The 18,169-nt window shown below is 45.7% G+C and overlaps 1 protein-coding gene across 1 annotated transcript in view; it reads left to right on the top strand.

The window, feature by feature from the left end:
- Positions 1 to 17,704, top strand: part of ADCY2 (adenylate cyclase 2) — a 1,382,785-nt gene extending 1,365,081 nt beyond the window's left edge. Inside the window, exon 25 of the mRNA XM_088442287.1 lies at positions 17,332 to 17,704. Within this exon, the coding sequence (XP_088298413.1) occupies positions 17,332 to 17,484 (153 nt within the window). The 3' untranslated portion in view covers positions 17,485 to 17,704. The remainder of the gene's footprint in view (positions 1 to 17,331) is intronic.
- The last annotated feature ends 465 nt before the right edge of the window (positions 17,705 to 18,169 follow it).

Genomic DNA, 18,169 nt, shown 5'->3' with positions numbered 1-18,169 from the left:
TTAGATTAATCGAGTACATCGAAAGGCGTCTGAACTGCTCGAAGTGCTTGTGGTAGGATTTTCCTACCGCAATCATGCGAACAGTTCAGGCTAAGAGACAACCAAGTGACGTGGCCGATGACGCTGCTCTGTTAATTATGCACACCCTTAAAACGCCCGCTTTGACCGTTTGGCACGCCTGCGTTCGGATCTCCCCTCCCCGTTTTCAAGCACCTTCCCCTGTTACCACCCACAAACGCCTCATCCTGTCACTCAAATTACCAGGCACTCGCTATTTTGCGAACACACGATTTCCGACCGCACTGACTGGTTGGCGCATGCGCATTACGACCCATATGCATGCGCAGATGTGCGAACATCGCTCGGAGCGAACAAGCGGCCGCTTACGAGCGGCTCTGAATCAGGCCCAGGGTCATTGCAACACTGAGAACATATATACATAGTGCATCGCAGACCACAAAATAAAAAACAATGTCATATATTGAACATAAATTATAATAGAATATAAAGTAATAACAGAGGTTCTGTCTCCCCTGTCATACTCCTGAGATTTGATATAAAAATTATTAGAATAATACAAAGAAGATATGTATAACTTATAAACATCTACTTTGTTTATTGTAATCACTTTTATAGTTAACACTCACCAGCTTTGTGGAGCTCCCTGGGACAACAAGGAGATGAGAGATGAGCAGCAACAGCTCATTTCTGTTAAGTAAGACACTGTTTTACAGAGCTGGGGGCGGGGCCACACCACAGGAAGTAAGCTGCACAGGATGAGAGCTAATAGAGCAGGGGTGGGGAACCTTTTTTCTGCCAAGGGCCATTTGGATATTTATAAAATTAGCCGGGGCCATACCGGCCACTGTAACGGCGAATCGACTGTGTTGACACAGTGTGAACCCAGCTTAAGGGACACACACACACAGGATGACAGAAGCTCTCCCCTAAATCCCCATCCCCCAAATTTACCTTACTGATGGAAGGGTGTGGGGGTTGATAGTGAATGGGACCAGGCTAAGAGCAGCCATACAATGGGACCTCTTAGGTGAGACAACCCCCACACAATACTGTGTATTTTAGTCTAAAACAGAACAGATAAGGATTGGAGATATATCCCATATTATTAAAAGTTATAAATTTACAGTGTGTGGAATATGCACCAATAAAGTCGGGATAGGATCTCTGGTGTTGCAGACAAGCAATGTAAGAGATGTATCACCCAGCAGCCCTGCTGTTCCCAGCATACTGATCCTTATACTAAAAGCGCTGCATTTAGCAGCGCTCCTCGTAGGGAAATGTCTGTATAGGACAAAGGAACCTATACTAGCATCCCACTGCATCCCTATTTTGTGCATTGTGCATACCAGTGTGCAGTATTAGTGACTGGTAGGCCCTAGCCAGTCAAACACACAATGGAGGTTCCTCTACGTTGCTACACAGCCCACACAGTGCCGCCGTCCCCCACCCCAGGCACAGGGCTGCAGATCATAGCTTTCCAGTAGTGTTGAATCTGGGGACATAACCACCAAATGTGCAGCAGGGTACCACATTGGCACAAGCATTTCTCAGAGGCAGTAGGGTAAATAGAACAAAGCCGAGTGGGGACCAAATAATTATCCTTTATTTTTTTTTTATATAGATATATTTATTGCAACAACCATTACATACACCGCACTGCACACCCTGTACCCATATTATTTTAAACTTACCTGTCCTTCGTCCCACAGCGGGTGTCAGCGCTGTTCAGAACACCGGAAAAATGGCCGCCACGGCTCAAAGTCTACTAATGCTCTTGTGGCTAGCGTCAGTCGGCTGCCGGCCACTGGGGAGAGAGGAGGGGGCCCCGCATGGGGAATGCACACGGGCCCCCTCCTCTCTTAAGACGCCCCTGCTTCTCCCTATGTCTCAATGGTGAGAGGTATGCCCTGTGATAGATTTTGAGAAACATCTCCAAGTACGTCGGTATTGGAAGTAATTTAGAAGCTTTATTCATCGCACTATATAATGTATCCACTGACACACTCGGACATTTCTCCTTCCATCTACCAATTCCTGTTGATATCTCCTTAGTGTCTACTAGATCCGTTACAACTGAATAATAAAGAGAATTTTGCCTTATGATTTATGCTATTCTGCAGAAGAAGGTTATCCAACCTGTTGTTCCAATCTCTTTCGCCCAATGTTCGAATTACTGTACTTACATAATGTTGGGCTTTAATAATTTCTAGGTTAGGGACACTTATACCTTCAAATTCTTCTCTTATTTGTCTATATGTTTTTGTTTTTTATTCTGGATATCCACCAGTTGCCCTACCCTGTACTTCTCCAAAGAGTAAGGGGGTATGATGCCTCACCTTTCTGAAAATTAGGTTTCCCCAGGAGGGGTAAGTGCAACGACATATTAGGGTGGATTTTAATTCTATGTCACAGAATATACCACACTTTTCTGATAGCATTAATAATGGGTTTTTAAGATTTTCCGGATCCACCCCCGCCTCTCTAGCATGAAGAAATGCTGACAGCCCCATATTTGTGTGAAATGAACCCTCCAAGGAAGAATGGGCGTAGTTATCTATAACATACTGCCAGTCTTTAATATAACGTAGTTGTACTGAGAGACTGTACCATTCCTGGTTCGGTAGGTTCATTCCTCCCTTTGAGGTAGGTTGTTGCAATTTTTATATGCTAATCCTTGCTTTTTTCCCTTCCCAAATAAATCTGCTAAATAAACTATTGATCTTATACACATCGGTTCTGGTTATTAAAACCGGAAGTGACTGCATCGGATACAAAAGGCGTGGGAAAGACACCATTTTTATGAGATGGATATGCCTCCAAAAATAAATAGGGAGGTTTTTCCATCCTACAAGTTCTTTTTCACAAGCCTTTATAGATGCCATTACATTAATACTATACAGTGAGCTTATCTCTTTCGGGAGTTTTACCCCCAAATAAGTTATAAACTTAGAAGCCCACCTTATAGGTAGTTCTCCTGCCCTTGATGGTTTCCTAAAGCCTAACTTAAGATACATTGCCACTGATTTATCTAAGTTTTCGTAAATCCTGATGTTCTACCAAATTCTGTTAATTTTTGCATTAATGGTTTTAAAGCAGATCTCGGGTTTGTTATGTACTGCAACAAATCGTCGGCAAAAGCTGTTATTTTAATCTCTCTAGATCCGGCCTCTATACCTCTCAAGGCCGGCTAGTTCTGTAAGTATCTTAGCACGGGATCCAACACTAAATTAAGCAAGAGTGGAGAGAGTGGGCATCCTTGTCTGGTGCCTCTACTCATTTTGACTATACAGGTTGAGTCTCCCATATCCAAAATGCTTGGGACCAGGGGTATTTTGGATATCGGAATATACCGTATTTTGGAATAATTGCATATCATAATGAAATATCTTGGGAATGGAACCTCAATATACACACAGATTGCATTTATGTGTTATATACACCTTATACAGACAGCCTGCAGGTACTTTTATACAATATTTTCAATAATTTTGTGGCTCAAGCAAAGTTTGTGTACAGAAATGAAATTAATTTATGTTTCATATACACCCTATACAGATAGCCTGAAGGTAATTTTATACAATATTTTTAATAATTTGTGCCTTAGACAAAGTTTGTGTACATTGAACCATCAAAAATCAAAGGTTTCATTATCTCAGTCCTGCCAAAAAAATTCTGTATTTCGTAATATTCCGTATTTCGGAATATTTGGATATGGGAGACTCAACCTGTATTTCTCTTATTACCATTAATAAGGAGGGATGTGTAAGGTGAATCATATATAAATTGAATAAAATGAATACATTTTTCCCAAAATTCTCTTATATTCAACATTTATTCAAATAAGACCATGATATAGTATCAAAGGCCTTATTGGCATCCAGACTTAATAAAATACCATGTTCATTTGTACATTGTTGCGCCTGGACTATAGCTGCTATAGCTGTTCTTATCCCTTTTACCGCATGACAACCCAATATAAACCCCAGCTGGTGATCTGCAGGGCCGGCTCTAGGGGTGTTCGACCTGAGCGGTCGAACAGGGGTGCCACCCATATAGGGTGCACCCTTCCCCAGCATCCCGATTTCAGCAGGACAGTACTGTCACGCTGTTCCACCCATGGGCTGAAGTGGCCCGCAGGTGGTCAAATCGGGGGGGTTGGGGACCCCCACCGCTGCAGCTGTGCGGTGGTGCCAGGACCCCAGAGTCTGAATGGATGCTGCCCACATGCATGCAGCATCCATTCAGTGATGTGAGAGGGCTGGGGGAAGCCCAGCTAGTGAGGCTCCCCCAGCCTGACTTTATTTGGAGGCATTCCATGCAGGCACGTCCCTCACATAACGTTACGTAAGGAGGTGTGGCCTATGTAATTAGGCCACACCCCAATGTTGGTCCCCGCATGTGATAAGGAACACAGAGCGCTCGGCCAGCACAGGGCGCTATTAGCCCTGGAGCCAGCCCTGGTGATCTGTCATTAAGTCTGTATTTTATTAGCCATATTGTCTGTAATTTATTAGCCATAAGCTTACAGTCCAGATTCAACAGTGATATTGCTCTATAAGATGACTCCAACTGAGACTCCTTACCAGGTTTTAATATCCGTGTTGTAACCGCTGCATTGAATGATGGATATTCAGGACTATGTGTATGTAAATCCAATAATATTGGGGTAAGCTCCTGCTGGAGAATTTTATAATACTCTGGCGCTAGTCCATCAGGTCCTGGAGATTTTCCTAATTTTAAAGAAGAGAGCACATCCTGTATCTCCTCATTCTTTATTTCTCTATTAAGTAAATCGTTTTGTACTTGGGATAGTTTTGGGAGTTTAGCTTTTTCTATTAAGTGGTTCATCAGGAACCTCCTGTTGGGTAGATGTATAAAGATTAGAATAATATTCGTGGAATACCCTTATTATCTCATCATTATTAGTAAGCAACCTCCCGTTCATTGGATCTTTGATTGCCGTTATACTATTTCTCGCTTTACCCGGCCTAGCCAGTGATGCCAACAGTCTCCCCGAACAGTTATCCCACCTATAGAATCGATTCTTAGAGTAATCCAGTGAAGTCTTTGCTTGGGATAGCAAGTGACTTTCAAGTAATTGTCTATTTTGTTTATACACCTTAAAATTATTCTCTGATGAATTTGATACATACTCCCTAAAACTATCTGAGACACTGCCACTGAGACTCTTATATTCCTGTTTATTTTTCCTCTTATAATTATGTACATAAAATATAATGTGGCCTCTAAGTACTGTTTTAGATGTTTCCCAGTATAGTATTAGGTCTTCCCTATGTTCCTGGTTATTTTTCCTGGAATTCTAGCCATTTGGCCCTAAGATACTTTCCAAAGTCTACAGAGCTATACAAATACACTTGGAACCTCCATGAACCAGACCCTCTCTTAGAGTTTGGAATACCTATTGTAATATATATTAAGGCATAATCAGAGACAACTATCTCAGTGATTCCAGATATAATTGCTTCAAATACCAGTTCCTCTGCGATTAGAAAATAATCGATTCGTGAGAAAGATTTATAGACCGCAGAAGAACAAGTATACAATCTTTCTGATGGATTATTTAACCTCCAGTAATCCTCTAAGGCAGGGCTCGACAAATCCCGGTCGCCAGGTCGCCATGGCGACTAAGATTTTAGTCCTGGCGACCAAGTTTTGCAAGGGCTCCCCCCGCCACAAGGAAGCTCCATTTGCCGAGCGCCCGATTAAATTTTACCAGCAGGGGCCCAACTCCCCGCAGCGGCAGCCGGAGCTCCGGCGTCTACTCCCTCCCACAGGCACTATGAGAGAGACGTCTTGAAGTCTCTCCCATAGTTACGTGGAGCGGCGGACGGCAGAAGACGCAGGATTGGGGCTTAAGGTAAGTATTCTGGGGTTTTTTTGTGTTCATGCGGCACTATTACAGGGGGCTTACTACTGGGGGCACTTTTACAAGCGGCTTACTACTGGGGGCACTTTTACAAGGGGCTTACTACTGGGGGCACTTTTACAGGGGGCTTACTACTGGGGGTACTTTTACAAGGGGCTTACTAATGGGGGGCACTATTACTGGGGGCTTACTACTGGGGACACTATTACAGAGGGCTTACTACTGGGGGCACTATTACAGGGGACTTACTACTGGGGGCATTTTTACAGGGGGGCTTACTTCTGAGGGCACATTTACAAGGGGCTTACTACTGGGGGCACTTTTACAAGGGGCAATTTTATAGCGGGCTTACTACTGGGGGCACTTTAACAGGGAGCTTACTACTGGAGGCACTTTTATAAGGGGCAATTTTACAGGGGGCTTACTACTGGGGGCACTTTTACAAGGGACAATTTTACATGGGGCACTACTACTGGGAGCTCTATTACAGGGGCCTTACTACTGGGGGCACTATTACAGGGGGCATTACTACTGGGGGCACTACTACTGGAGTCACTATTACAGGGGCTGGTATGGGCATGTTGCAGAATCTGATGACCATTAAATAGGAATCTGTGGTGATTTGATGGCATGTAGGGAGGTTGAGTGGCACTGAAAGGGCATGTGTGGTGGTCTATACAAGCTTTCATATATTTTGGTAATGGACAATGGCCTGGCTCCTAAACTTTTAAGATGGCTCCTAGATTTTACAAAAAATTGTCGAGCCCTGTACTAAAGCATGTGTATTTTTAAGATTGCTTATGGGATTATTCTAGGTATCCACCAATATTTTTATCCAGAGCCGGGTTATCCACCCAGTTATAGTCCCCACCTACTATAAGATTTGGACATTCCCTCTAAAAGAGCATCTGTGTCAGATTAATAAAAAAAATATTTTGGATGGAATTTGGGGCATAAATATTCAAGAGGGTATATTTTTTAGAGTATAACTTCATTAAAAGCATAAGAAATCTCCCTCTGGATCCTCCACCTTCTCCAGAATTGTATAAGGCAGGTGGTGGGCAAATACTATTGCTAGTCCCCTGGCTTTAGAGCTGTAGTCCAAGGAAATACAGTCTCCTATCCAGTGAGCTCTTAACTTGAAGTCACTACCCTATTCCCAATGTGTTTCCTGTATTAAAGCAATTTCTGTTTTTATTTCTTTGTTGTTCTACAACTTTTTTACGCTTCACTGAGAATTTTCCTTTAATCACATGGAGATAGAGCTTTTGCTATCTCTGTTCTAATTTTAGGCCATAGTTATGGCAAAGCAGTGCTAAATAAAAAGTTGTAATAAGAGGATTGGGAATGACACAGAGAGATTGCATAAGATAGCTAGAAGGCATAAGTATTCATTTGTGAACGATAAAGATGTTAAGTTTGAAAATATTGATAAAATACACTATGTGTAAGAGAGAATCGGGATTGAAGGCTAGCAATATTGGAGAAAGTACGTAAGGGTGCAATATCTAGCAAAAAGAGTGTGTGGTGTCAAGTTCAAAAATTAAAAGTGTGGTGATTCAACTCTGGTGGGAAGGCTGGATTGTTCCACAATGGGTTTAACAGGGAGTGGAAGGAGCAGAGTTGATAAAACTGAGTGCAAAAGTCCCAGATCAATAGAGTAAAACGAATGATCAGAAGTGAATAGATAAATATACGGTCGCGAGGAGAACACCATAGAAGACAAAAGGGAAAGTATAGAGCAAGAGTATCAGCTTCTATGGACACTCAAACTCTCTGTCTGAAGGAAAATGCCAGTGGACGCAAGAAGCAAGATGTATAGCGGAAGCCTAATAATATTTGATAAGATCTGGAACACCAATGCTGCCAGCAGTGTTGTGTTTTTGCAATATACACATCTTAACTCTAGATTTTTTACCCACCCAGATAAGATTAGACAACTCTCTATGTAGATGCTTTAAAGTTTGATGGGAATAGGTATCGGGAGTGTTTGCCATAAGTATAACAAACAAGGTCAAAATATTAATTTTCATTACAGCAGTGCAACCAAACCAAGAAATGAATAATTTGTCCCAGGTTGACAAGTCCGTCTTCCGGATAGTAGATGTTTAATAGTGGTCAAGTGACAAACTACAGCAATAATAAATAGGGATGTGTTTTCTCTGGTCTTCAGTGTCCTTAATGTGCTATTTAAAAAAAAAATGTGTAGCTGAGGCAAAATGCAGTATACATCATCAGACGATTTGAAGGTAATGGGACCCTGCTCTATAATTTAAATGACTGATAACGTCCCTTGAAAGTTCACCAGGAGAACATTATTAGTAGTAATTAAAGAACTATTAGTGAGACCTGTTTATAATGATCATTGTGTATCAGATGTGCAATATCGGCATGCAGGGGCACTGAGAGGGGGGGGAGCGTGTACTAATAACCCGGGCCCGGGCTTGCTGGAGGGGCCCGGCACTGCTACCTTCCTCTTACATCCCAGCAACCCAGCACATGCTGCTGTGTGCTGGGCTGCACTGGGAGACTGCTCACAGCTGCTAAGAAGCAGCTACAGCAGTCTCCTATGCCCAGCAGCAGCTCTTCCCGCAAGCAGCAAAACAATGGAGCAGCAGGTAAGTACTGGCAGGGAATGCAGTTTATTGGACCTTTGCACAGAGCTAAGGGGGAGGGAGGATTGGAGCTGTGCACAGTGCTAAGGGGGAGGGGGGATTGGAGCTGTGCACAGTGCTAAGGGGGGAGGGGGGATTGGAGCTGTGCACAGTGCTGAGGGGGGAGGAGGGGGATTGGAGCTGTGCACAGTGCTGAGGGGGGAGGAGGGGGATTGGAGCTGTGCACAGTGCTGAGGGGGGATTAGAGCTGTGCACAGTGCTGAGGGGGAAGGGGGATTGGAGCTGTGCACAGTGCTGAGGGGGGTTGGAGCTGACTGCATAGAGGGCTGGGGAGGAAGGTTGGAGCAAACTGCAGAGCTGGGGGGGATTGCAGCTGACTGCACAGAGCTGGGGGGGATTGCAGCTGACTGCACAGGGCTTAGGGGGGATTGCAGCTGACTGCACAGGGCTGAGGGGGGATTGGACCTTACTGCACAGTGGGCAGGGGGTATAGTTGGAGCTGACTGCACAGGGCTGTGGGGGATTGGAGCTGACTGCAAAGGGCTGGGGAGGTTGGAGTTAACACAGGGCTGGGGTGACATGGGTTGGGGAATGACGCTGATGCCCTCTGTGGTTGGGGGAATGGGGCAGAGAGACGCACACAGGCTGAGAGATGCACACTGGGATCGGGGAAGTGGGGCTTAGAGACACACTGGGGCAGAGAGACGTACACTGGGGTTGGGGCAATTGGGCTGAGAGACGCACACAGGGGTTGGGGGAATGGGGCTGAGAGACACACTGGGTCAGAGAGACACACACTAGGGCTGAGAGATGCACACTGGGGCAGGGGGAATGGGGCTTAGATACACACTGGGGCAGAGATATGCACACTAGGGCCAGAGAAATGGGGCTTAGAGACACACTGGGGTCGGGGCAATGGGGCTGAGAGACGCACACTGGGTCGGGGAATGGGGCAGAGTGATGCACACTGGTGCTGAGAGGCGCACACTGGGGTGGGGGATTGGGTCAGAGAGATGCACACTGGGGCCGGGGGAATGGTGCTGAGAGATGCACACTGGGCCGGGGGAATGAGGATGAGAGATACACTGGGCATTTTTTGGGTGGTGCGCGGCTACGCCTCCCTACACTGGGTGACACCATGGGGATGGATGCCAGTGGTGTTTTTATTTTCCAATATCTGACATGGTGCTAAAACTGGGACCACCCATTACCAGATCTCTAGTTTCGCCTAGGAGTGTGACATGTGCATAGTGATCAGTGTGTATTAGGTGTGTGATATCAGTGTGATCTGTGCATAGTGTTCAATATGTACATAACAAACATCTGAGAGGGATGTGGCCATGTGGCATGCCCGTCGCACATCATTTTGGGGGGCGAAATGCAACATGCCCCATTTCTTGTCACACTGGGGACATGCCCAGCATTCCCAGCTGCTGGGCTGCTCCCAGTTATCCCAGCAGAGTTTGGTTGCATCAAGCAGAGCATCAGTGAGAGAGAGCTTGCAACATTTCTTCTCCGCAGGAAAAGCGGAAATGTCCTTACAAAATCTGAATGGTTGGAGTAGAGATGAGTGTGTCCGGTTCTCTGAGAACCAGACCCACCCAAACATACTGTACCTGATCCGAGGGGAATCTGAGTCTGATTCAGGGTTTCCTGCCAGACTCGGTACCCAAAACGGGGCAAAATGTCATCAGTCCCGGCGTCAGATTCTCGCGGGTTTTGGATTGCATAAAAGTCCCTTCCCGCGGTGATTGGCACCATTTGCTTCACTCCAGCTGTGCTGTACTCTGCTGTGTGGCTGAGCTGTGGGCTGTGCTGAGTCCGTCCACGGTTTGGGTTTTCCATCCAGGGGCTGTACTGTTCATCCTGGGGCTGCTGTGTCCATCTAGGGGCTGTGCTGTCAGTAAAAAAAAACACTTAAAGAAGTCAAGAACATGTATTCGTACAAGTACTGTGATGCTGCATGCTGTATCCCAGTGTTTATCCCTAACACACAAGTACTGTGATGCTGCAGGCTGTACCCTAGTGTGTATATGTGCATAGTGATCAGTGTGTATGTGGTGTGTGATATCAGTGTGGCCTGTGTATGGTAATCAGGTCTGTGATATCCCCGCAGGGGCGTATCTACCCCTTGGCCAGGATGGTACTCACCAGCTGTGAGGGGAGTGCCACCCGGCAGTGGGAGCATAAATGTGACTGCACATCTGGAGCGTAGTTCCTCCTGTTGCCACACGGTGCCCAGCCAAATGATGGATGACAGTGCTGGTGATATCAGTGCTGCTGCTCATGCTCCCCCCATCATACAGCGCAACAGCCCTGGAAAGGGACATGGTTCCCAAATGTAACTGACAGCCGCAACAACCAAGCAAACAAAAATGGCAGCTGCTCAATCAATACAGCAGTACTAATCAGGTGCATGAAAGGGAGGGGTCATACTAAGTACAAAAAGGAGGGGGATTTAACCCCCTATTGTTCCTCAGCACACTGAATAGTACTTGCAACAATATATGAAGACTATATGGTCATAGAAATTCAGAGATATTAGTTGCATGCATTTGCAAATACATGGAAAGCTGCTAGGCCTCGTCACGGCTTCTCTGTCACTAGCAGTCCCTAACATTAGGAGGTTCATGTCCAGGGTGCAGTGCACCCCGAAAAACGTCCAGCCCAGGACCCCCCCAGGGCATCACACGAAAAATGGAAAAAGAGTGACAGTGCAGTGTAAAGTAGATGCGTAAGACTAATTAATGAGTGTTGAAAAAAGGGGTTAAAATATATGTGAAATATTACATGAAAAAAATACAAACATAATATGTGATGTAAAAAGCAACTATGTGTATTAAGTGGTGATGCCATGCGGGGGCCCAGCCAGACCAACCCCGGGGGCCTTACGCCCAAACGCTCACCCCAAATGTAAAATATACCAATTATAAGGCCTCATGATAAAGGCACATATAAATTTTATCAAATGTAAGGCCTCCTGATAAAGGCACATACATAAATGCATCCACATTGAGAGCCAGCTTACCTGGGAGTCACCCCTGGGAACTGCAACTAGCACTACTAGAACCAACATGCCCTACTAATGCTGGCTCCTTAATGCAACTCATACCAAACAAACAAAAATGGCAGCTGCTCAATCAATATAGCAGTACTAATCAGGTGCATGAAAGGGAGGGGTAATACTAAGTAGAAAAAGGTGGGGGATTTAACCCCCTATTGTTCCTCAGCACACTGAATAGTACTTGCAACAATATATGAAGACTATATGGTCATAGAAATTCAGAGATATTAGTTGCATGCATTTGCAAATACATGGAAAGCTGCTAGGCTTCTCTGTAACTGGCTGGACATTTTTCGGGGTGCAATGTGCCCCGGACGTGAACCACCTAATGTTAGGGACTGCTAGTGACAGAGAAGCCGTGATGAGGCCTAGCAGCTTTCCATGTATTTGTATAGGCCTGGGGTGCCCTGGAGAGGGGTACCCCTTTATTGGGGGGTACCCAACTCCCCAGGGATCCCCGGCCTGGACTGACTAGCAGTCAGAGATAATGCTTTGGCCGGGGAAACCGGTGAAAGGTTTTCTCTGGCTGTGGCATTATCCCCCTGCTAGAAAGAGTTCGGTGCTGGTTCTGGAATTTTCAGGGGACCCCTACTCGTTTTGTCCCCTGATTTTCCAGAACTAGGACCAGCTCAACAAAGCCCTGTGCTGGTTCTTAATATACAGGGGCCCCCTACGCATTTTGGCCCCTGTATTTTTAGAACCAGAACAGGCTTTATAAAGCCCAGGGCTGGTTATGCTTTTGGGGAGGGGGTGCACATTTATTTTTTTTTTTAACACACACAGAAGCCATCACAGATCACACTGATCTGTGATGGCTTCTCTAAAACTCGCACCTTTTAATGCTACTCACATTAAAAGGTGTCATTTTACATAGTCCTAAACTCGCCTGCACTCGCAAATGCAGTAGCCTCGAGCTGAAAAGTTCGCAGGCTATTGAATTTGCGAGTTTCAGTACAAACTCGCACTTTTTAAAAGTGCGAGAAAGTGCGAGTTTGAACTGTTACTAAAACTGACTACCTATTACATTTGGCCCATAGTCTTCATATATTGTTGCAAGTACTATTCCAATCAGGATGGGGCCCCATTCAGTATCCTGCCTATGGCCCCATGGAGTCTTAATCCGACTATAGCTCCCTTTTACTAAAAGCAGTCAGCCCAGGACTGATTAACAAGAAGTGATTGAAGTACATGAAGAATCCCAAGGGGTACAATAAGACACTAGCTGTGGGTATGCTGTCCTTTAACCATTTAACTGGGGTGGTTGCATGGGATGCGAGCACAGCCAGCTGTGCTTCAGGTGACAAGGCCTGTGCTAGATCTGGGGGTAGATTTACTAAAGGTTCTAAAAATGAAAAATTACGGTGTTGCCCATGGCAACCAATCAGATTCTATAATTTCTCTGTTGCATCCTTAAAAATTATAACTATAATCAGATGGATTGCTATGGGCAACAGCACCACTTTTCATTTTTAGAAATTTGGTAAATCTACCCCCAGGTTTATGGTCCTGCTGTGTGGTTGGTATCTTCGTGGTGGAGTGTGGGTACTAATGTTCCCATGATCTGCTGGGAACTCTCTGTGTTCACCCTGATTATCTCTGCTGGTGCTATGACCCAGAACATGTGTGATCTATTGCTGTTCAGCCAGATCCTGGACACTCCAATAGATGTCTGTGATGCTACTTAGTTCCCCTTCAAGCACTATTTGGCTGAGCAGAGATTAGCTTCAGCAGGGGAAACTGATCATCAGTCCTCCCTGACATACGCTCTGCTGAGCTCTGCATGTGGGGGAGCAGTAATGCCCCATGGAGGTGGGAGTAATACCCCCAGAGGGGTCTATTTGCATTGGGGGTAGGGGTGGGTGGTATTACCCCAATAAAGTCATTTGGGGAGGGGAGGTCAAAGGGTTGTGTAAAATAGTGAAAATAATATAGGTAGAAGCTGATTGATTGCTATGGGTAACTTCTTCACTTGTCCACTTCTCCAATTTTTAGCCGCTTTTTATTGCATCATATTCCATTCTCTTTAATGTCTGGTCTAAATAGCAGGTAAATAGTCCTTACCATAATTACATGGCCTGTGCTAGATCTGAGGGTAGATTTACTGTACTAAAGGTTCCAAAAATGAAAAATTATAGTGTTGCCCATAGCAACCAATCAGATTAAAAAAATTCTCTATTACAACCTAGAAAATGATAGCTATAATCAGAGGGTTGCTATGGGCAGCACCACCACTTTTCACTTGTAGAAGCTTCAGTAAATCTACCACTCAGTTTGTGGTCCTGCTGTGTAGTCGGTATCTACTTGTTGGAGTAGGGGCACTAATCTCTGTGTTCACTCTGATTATCTCTTCTGGCACTGTGACCCAGAACATGTGTGATCCATTGCTGTTCAGCCTGCTCCTATCCACACTCCAATAGATACAATGTCTTGATGTTGCAAATTGTTGTCTTCCAACATATTTTTCCATTCCTGGACAGCTTCTTAAGGAAAGACTGATTCAGGTGCTCCTTGTGGTCTACAGTATTTTACTGTTCCCTCCTCATTAATGGTGCCATTTTACCACATCAACCCAACTAACATGTAGCTAACAGGACAGACTTTGGAATACTAGCAGAGCTAATCAGAGTTGTACACATATAGCACAGCAAGGGAATACCAGTGCCTCCACTCTATTAGGCAGATACCGACCCCACAGCTGGATCCAGTGGCGTCCCTTCCCGTGGTGACACCCTGTGCGGGGAGGGCGGCAGGGCTACCATCAGAAATTATGGGGCCCGGTTCTGACAAAATAGGCAGAGCCCCCCTCACTGGGGGATGGGGGGCACAGGGCTGGGAATACTGGCTGTACTAGGGGAGGGCACAGGGTTGGGAAGGCTGGCTGGATTAGGGGAGGGCACAGGGCTGGGAAGGCTGGCTGGACTGGGGGGGGCACAGGGCTGGGAAGGCTGGCTGGACTGGGGGGGTACAGGGCTGGGAATGCTGGCTGGACTAGGAGGGGCACAGGGCTGGGAAGGCTGGCTGGACTAGGAGGGGCACAGGGCTGGGAAGGCTGGCTGGACTAGGGGAGGGCTCAGGGCTGGGAAGGCTGGCTGGACTAGGGGAGGGCTCAGAGCTGGGAAGGCTGGCTGGACAGGGGGGCACAGGGCTGGGAAGGCTGGCTGGACTAGGGGGGCACAGGGCTGGGAAGGCTGGCTGGACTAGGGGAGGGCACAGGGCTGGGAAAATTGGCTGGACTAGGGGGGGCACAGGGCTGGGAAGGCTGACTAGACTAGTGGGGCACAGGGCAGGGAAGGCTGGCTGGACTAGGGGTGACCAACCAGCATTGCAGACTTAAGTTAGCACAAGAAGGACATTTCAGTGTAATTTATAACAATAAAGTAATTTTAGATTCTGTATATTCTCTGCCTTATTCATTCAACATATCCTACCTCCAATCACCCACAACCAGTAGCGTAACTAAGGTATTTGGAGCCCAGGGCAAACTTTGAAATGGAGCCCCCCTAAGGCGTGCGCATCAAAATAAATGGGAATGGTCACATGGGACGGGGTAACTTGACAATGGGGCGTGTCAACAGGACACATATACCCTTTCTCGTCACTCTTAACATTCTTTCCATATGCACCTTAACCCCTGTAGTGCTCCTTATACAGTCCACCCTATGCAGTGCCCCCAGTAGTGGTCCCTCTTATGCAGGCCCCCAGTAGTGCCCCTTGTACAGTACCCCCAGTAGTGGTCCCCCTTGTGCAGCTCCCCATTAGTTCCCCTTATACAGTGCCCCAAGTAGTGGTCCCCCTTATGCAGGCCCCCAGTTGTGCCCCTTATACAGTGCCCCAGTAGTAATCCCACTTATGCAGCCCCCCAGTAGCAGTCCCCACTATCCAGTGCCCCTTGTAGTGGTCCTCCCTATTTAGTGCCCCCAGTGCAGTGTCCCTTGTGCCTCCAGTAGTAAGCCCCTTATATAGTGCCCCCAGTAGTAGACCCCCCCTTATGCAGTGCCCATTATATAGTCCCTCCAGTAGCAGTTTCCCCATGCAGTGCCCCCAGCAGTAGTCTCCCCCTATGCAGTGCCCTTTATATAGTGCCCCCAGTAGTAGTCTCCCCAGTAGTGGTCCCTGATGGAGTGCACCAGTAGTAGTCCCCCCAATTAGTGCCCCCAGTAGTGGTCCCCCCAGTGGTGCCCCCAATTACTGCCCCCAGTAGTAGTCCCCCCGATTAGTGCCCCCAGTAGAGGTCCCCCCAATTACTGCCCCCAGTAGTAGTCCCCCCAATTACTGCCCCCAGTAGAGGTTCCCCCCAGTGGTGCCCCCCAATTACTGCCCCCAGTAGAGGTTCCCCCCAGTGGTGCCCTCAATTACTGCCCCCAGTAGAGGGTGCCCCCAATTACTGCCCCCAGTAGAGGTACCCCCCTCGCAATACATAGCAAAAAAAGAAAATTTATAAACAACTTACCTGCATCCACGCTCCTGCTCCGGCTCCCGGCACCGCAACGTCCGCACGTCAGCCCTCCCGGGCTGGCGCGCTCTGCATTATGGGAGAGACATCATTACATCATGACTTCTCTCCCATTACCCACTGCAGGAGCCGGACGAAAGCCCGGCTCTTGCAGTGGGCGCTGCAGCAGCCAATGAGAGTCTATCTGACTCTCATTGGCTGCTGTTTAACACACACATCGCCGCCAGCGCTGGCGAAGATGTTTGTGCAGCAGCAGCAGCCAATGAGAGTCTATCTGACTCTCATTGGCTGCTGAATAACACACACATCGCTGCCGTGCTGGCGGCGATGTGTGTGTTAGCACAGTCTGAGCCCACCTGCCACCCTCCTCCTGGCGCTATTGGCAAGCGCTCAGGGGGAGGGATGGGGCTCAGCTGTGCAGCACAGGACCGTCGCTGGAAGCCTAGCGCCAGTTCTGTGTAAATGTGTAGCGCTGACGGCACTCACTGCGGTCGGCGCTACACTGGCTAACTAGGGCGGGCCGGTACCGTGGCCGGTGGCGCCCTCCCGCGCCACCGGTCCCACGGCGCCCAGGGCACGCACCCTGCTCGCCCTGCCCTAGTTATGCCACTGCCCACAACACATATTCACAGGTATGCTCTTAGTAACCCCACCCAACTACCTATTCTATGTAAAAGCAGGACTCCCTTGACTAGAGCAGCTCCCTCACTCCCAAGAGAGGGAGCCACAGATACTTATTGTGGGATATCTTGTATCATTGTGTAATATCTTAGTGATTCATGCAATTATATACCGTAATCTGATATCATTTGTAATGTCATTTTTATGACTATAAAAATTATTTTGTTTGTGTGCAACCTTAATAATGTACTGCTAATAAAACATTTTATATGAATGCTTGTCAATGACACAAGATAAATAACCTTGATTAAAAAAGTAGATTTGCCATAACCTTCACATTCGTTTAACTGATGTTATTTAGACAAACACCCTTATTAATTGCTGTTTTATTTTTCAAAATATTTTTAACATAAATATGGTATATAATCACTTTATGAAGTGAGACAGTGGAAATTGATTGTATCATGGACCTTTTTCTAGGGATCTTTGACATTGATATTATTTTCAAGTGACGTGAGTTAACTAGCTGTAATCAAATAAAATAAATAACAATAACATAACTGATTGATCTATATGACAAATTAAATTTAATAGCAGTTAAGATTAAAATATGTGAACTAGAAAAATTCACTATTGATTTCTTTATTTCTTATTGTTGTTTCTATTTTAGGTTACAGAAGAAACAAGCAATGTATTGGTAGCTCTAGGATACATTTGCACTTGTCGGGGAATAATTAATGTTAAAGGAAAAGGAGAATTGAAGACATATTTTGTACATACTGAAATGACAAGATCAATGTCACAAAGCAATGTGGCATTCTGAGATTTCTGAAGACTATAATCCTTCATCTTCAACAATAGTCTGACATTAAAAATGCAGTATTACTCACACAGTTATCCATAACTCATACAATGTGGATGTGTTTCATTATTACATTTCATTATGAATGGCACATTAGGAGCACCCACTTACTGATTCCTCTCTACACTACATTATCAGAGACTGTCTTAGGCCCTGTTTTGTACAAAGTGTAATTTGTTTATTTACCATTGTCTTTTGCAAAATGAACTAATACATTAAACGTTTATATGTACTTTGTTCAAATTTATTATCAATCTATATTTAGTATGCCATTACAGAATTATTACAACTGTTTTGTAATAACCTTGCATGAATATAAGTGTAAGGTTAAATTAAATGCAAAGTTAAAGCAGCAATCCCATGAAAAAATTAGTTTGGGGAATTCCTTAAAATTAAATATGGTGGCAGGCTATAAGAAGAATCTTGGCAATTACTGTTTGCTTTGTTGGTTTCTTCAAGCTGCTCTTAGGGATTTATAATTTTTCAAAATTTCCATCGTGTCATGTGACTACAATTGAAACTGCAGTCACATGGCACAATGTGCACTGAACAGAGAGGCTTTGGAGTCATCCTCTGAGTTCTGTATGCACTATAAAATGTCATCCTCTTTCTCCAGCCTCTGATTTCACATGACGTGTGCATTACT

This window comes from Taudactylus pleione, unplaced genomic scaffold (genome assembly GCF_031769625.1).
Source record: "Taudactylus pleione unplaced genomic scaffold, aTauple2 ptg000309l, whole genome shotgun sequence".
In the NCBI taxonomy this organism is placed as follows: Eukaryota; Metazoa; Chordata; class Amphibia; order Anura; family Myobatrachidae; genus Taudactylus; species Taudactylus pleione.
Note: the sequence above shows the minus strand (reverse complement) of the source record. Positions and strands in the feature narration are given on the sequence as shown.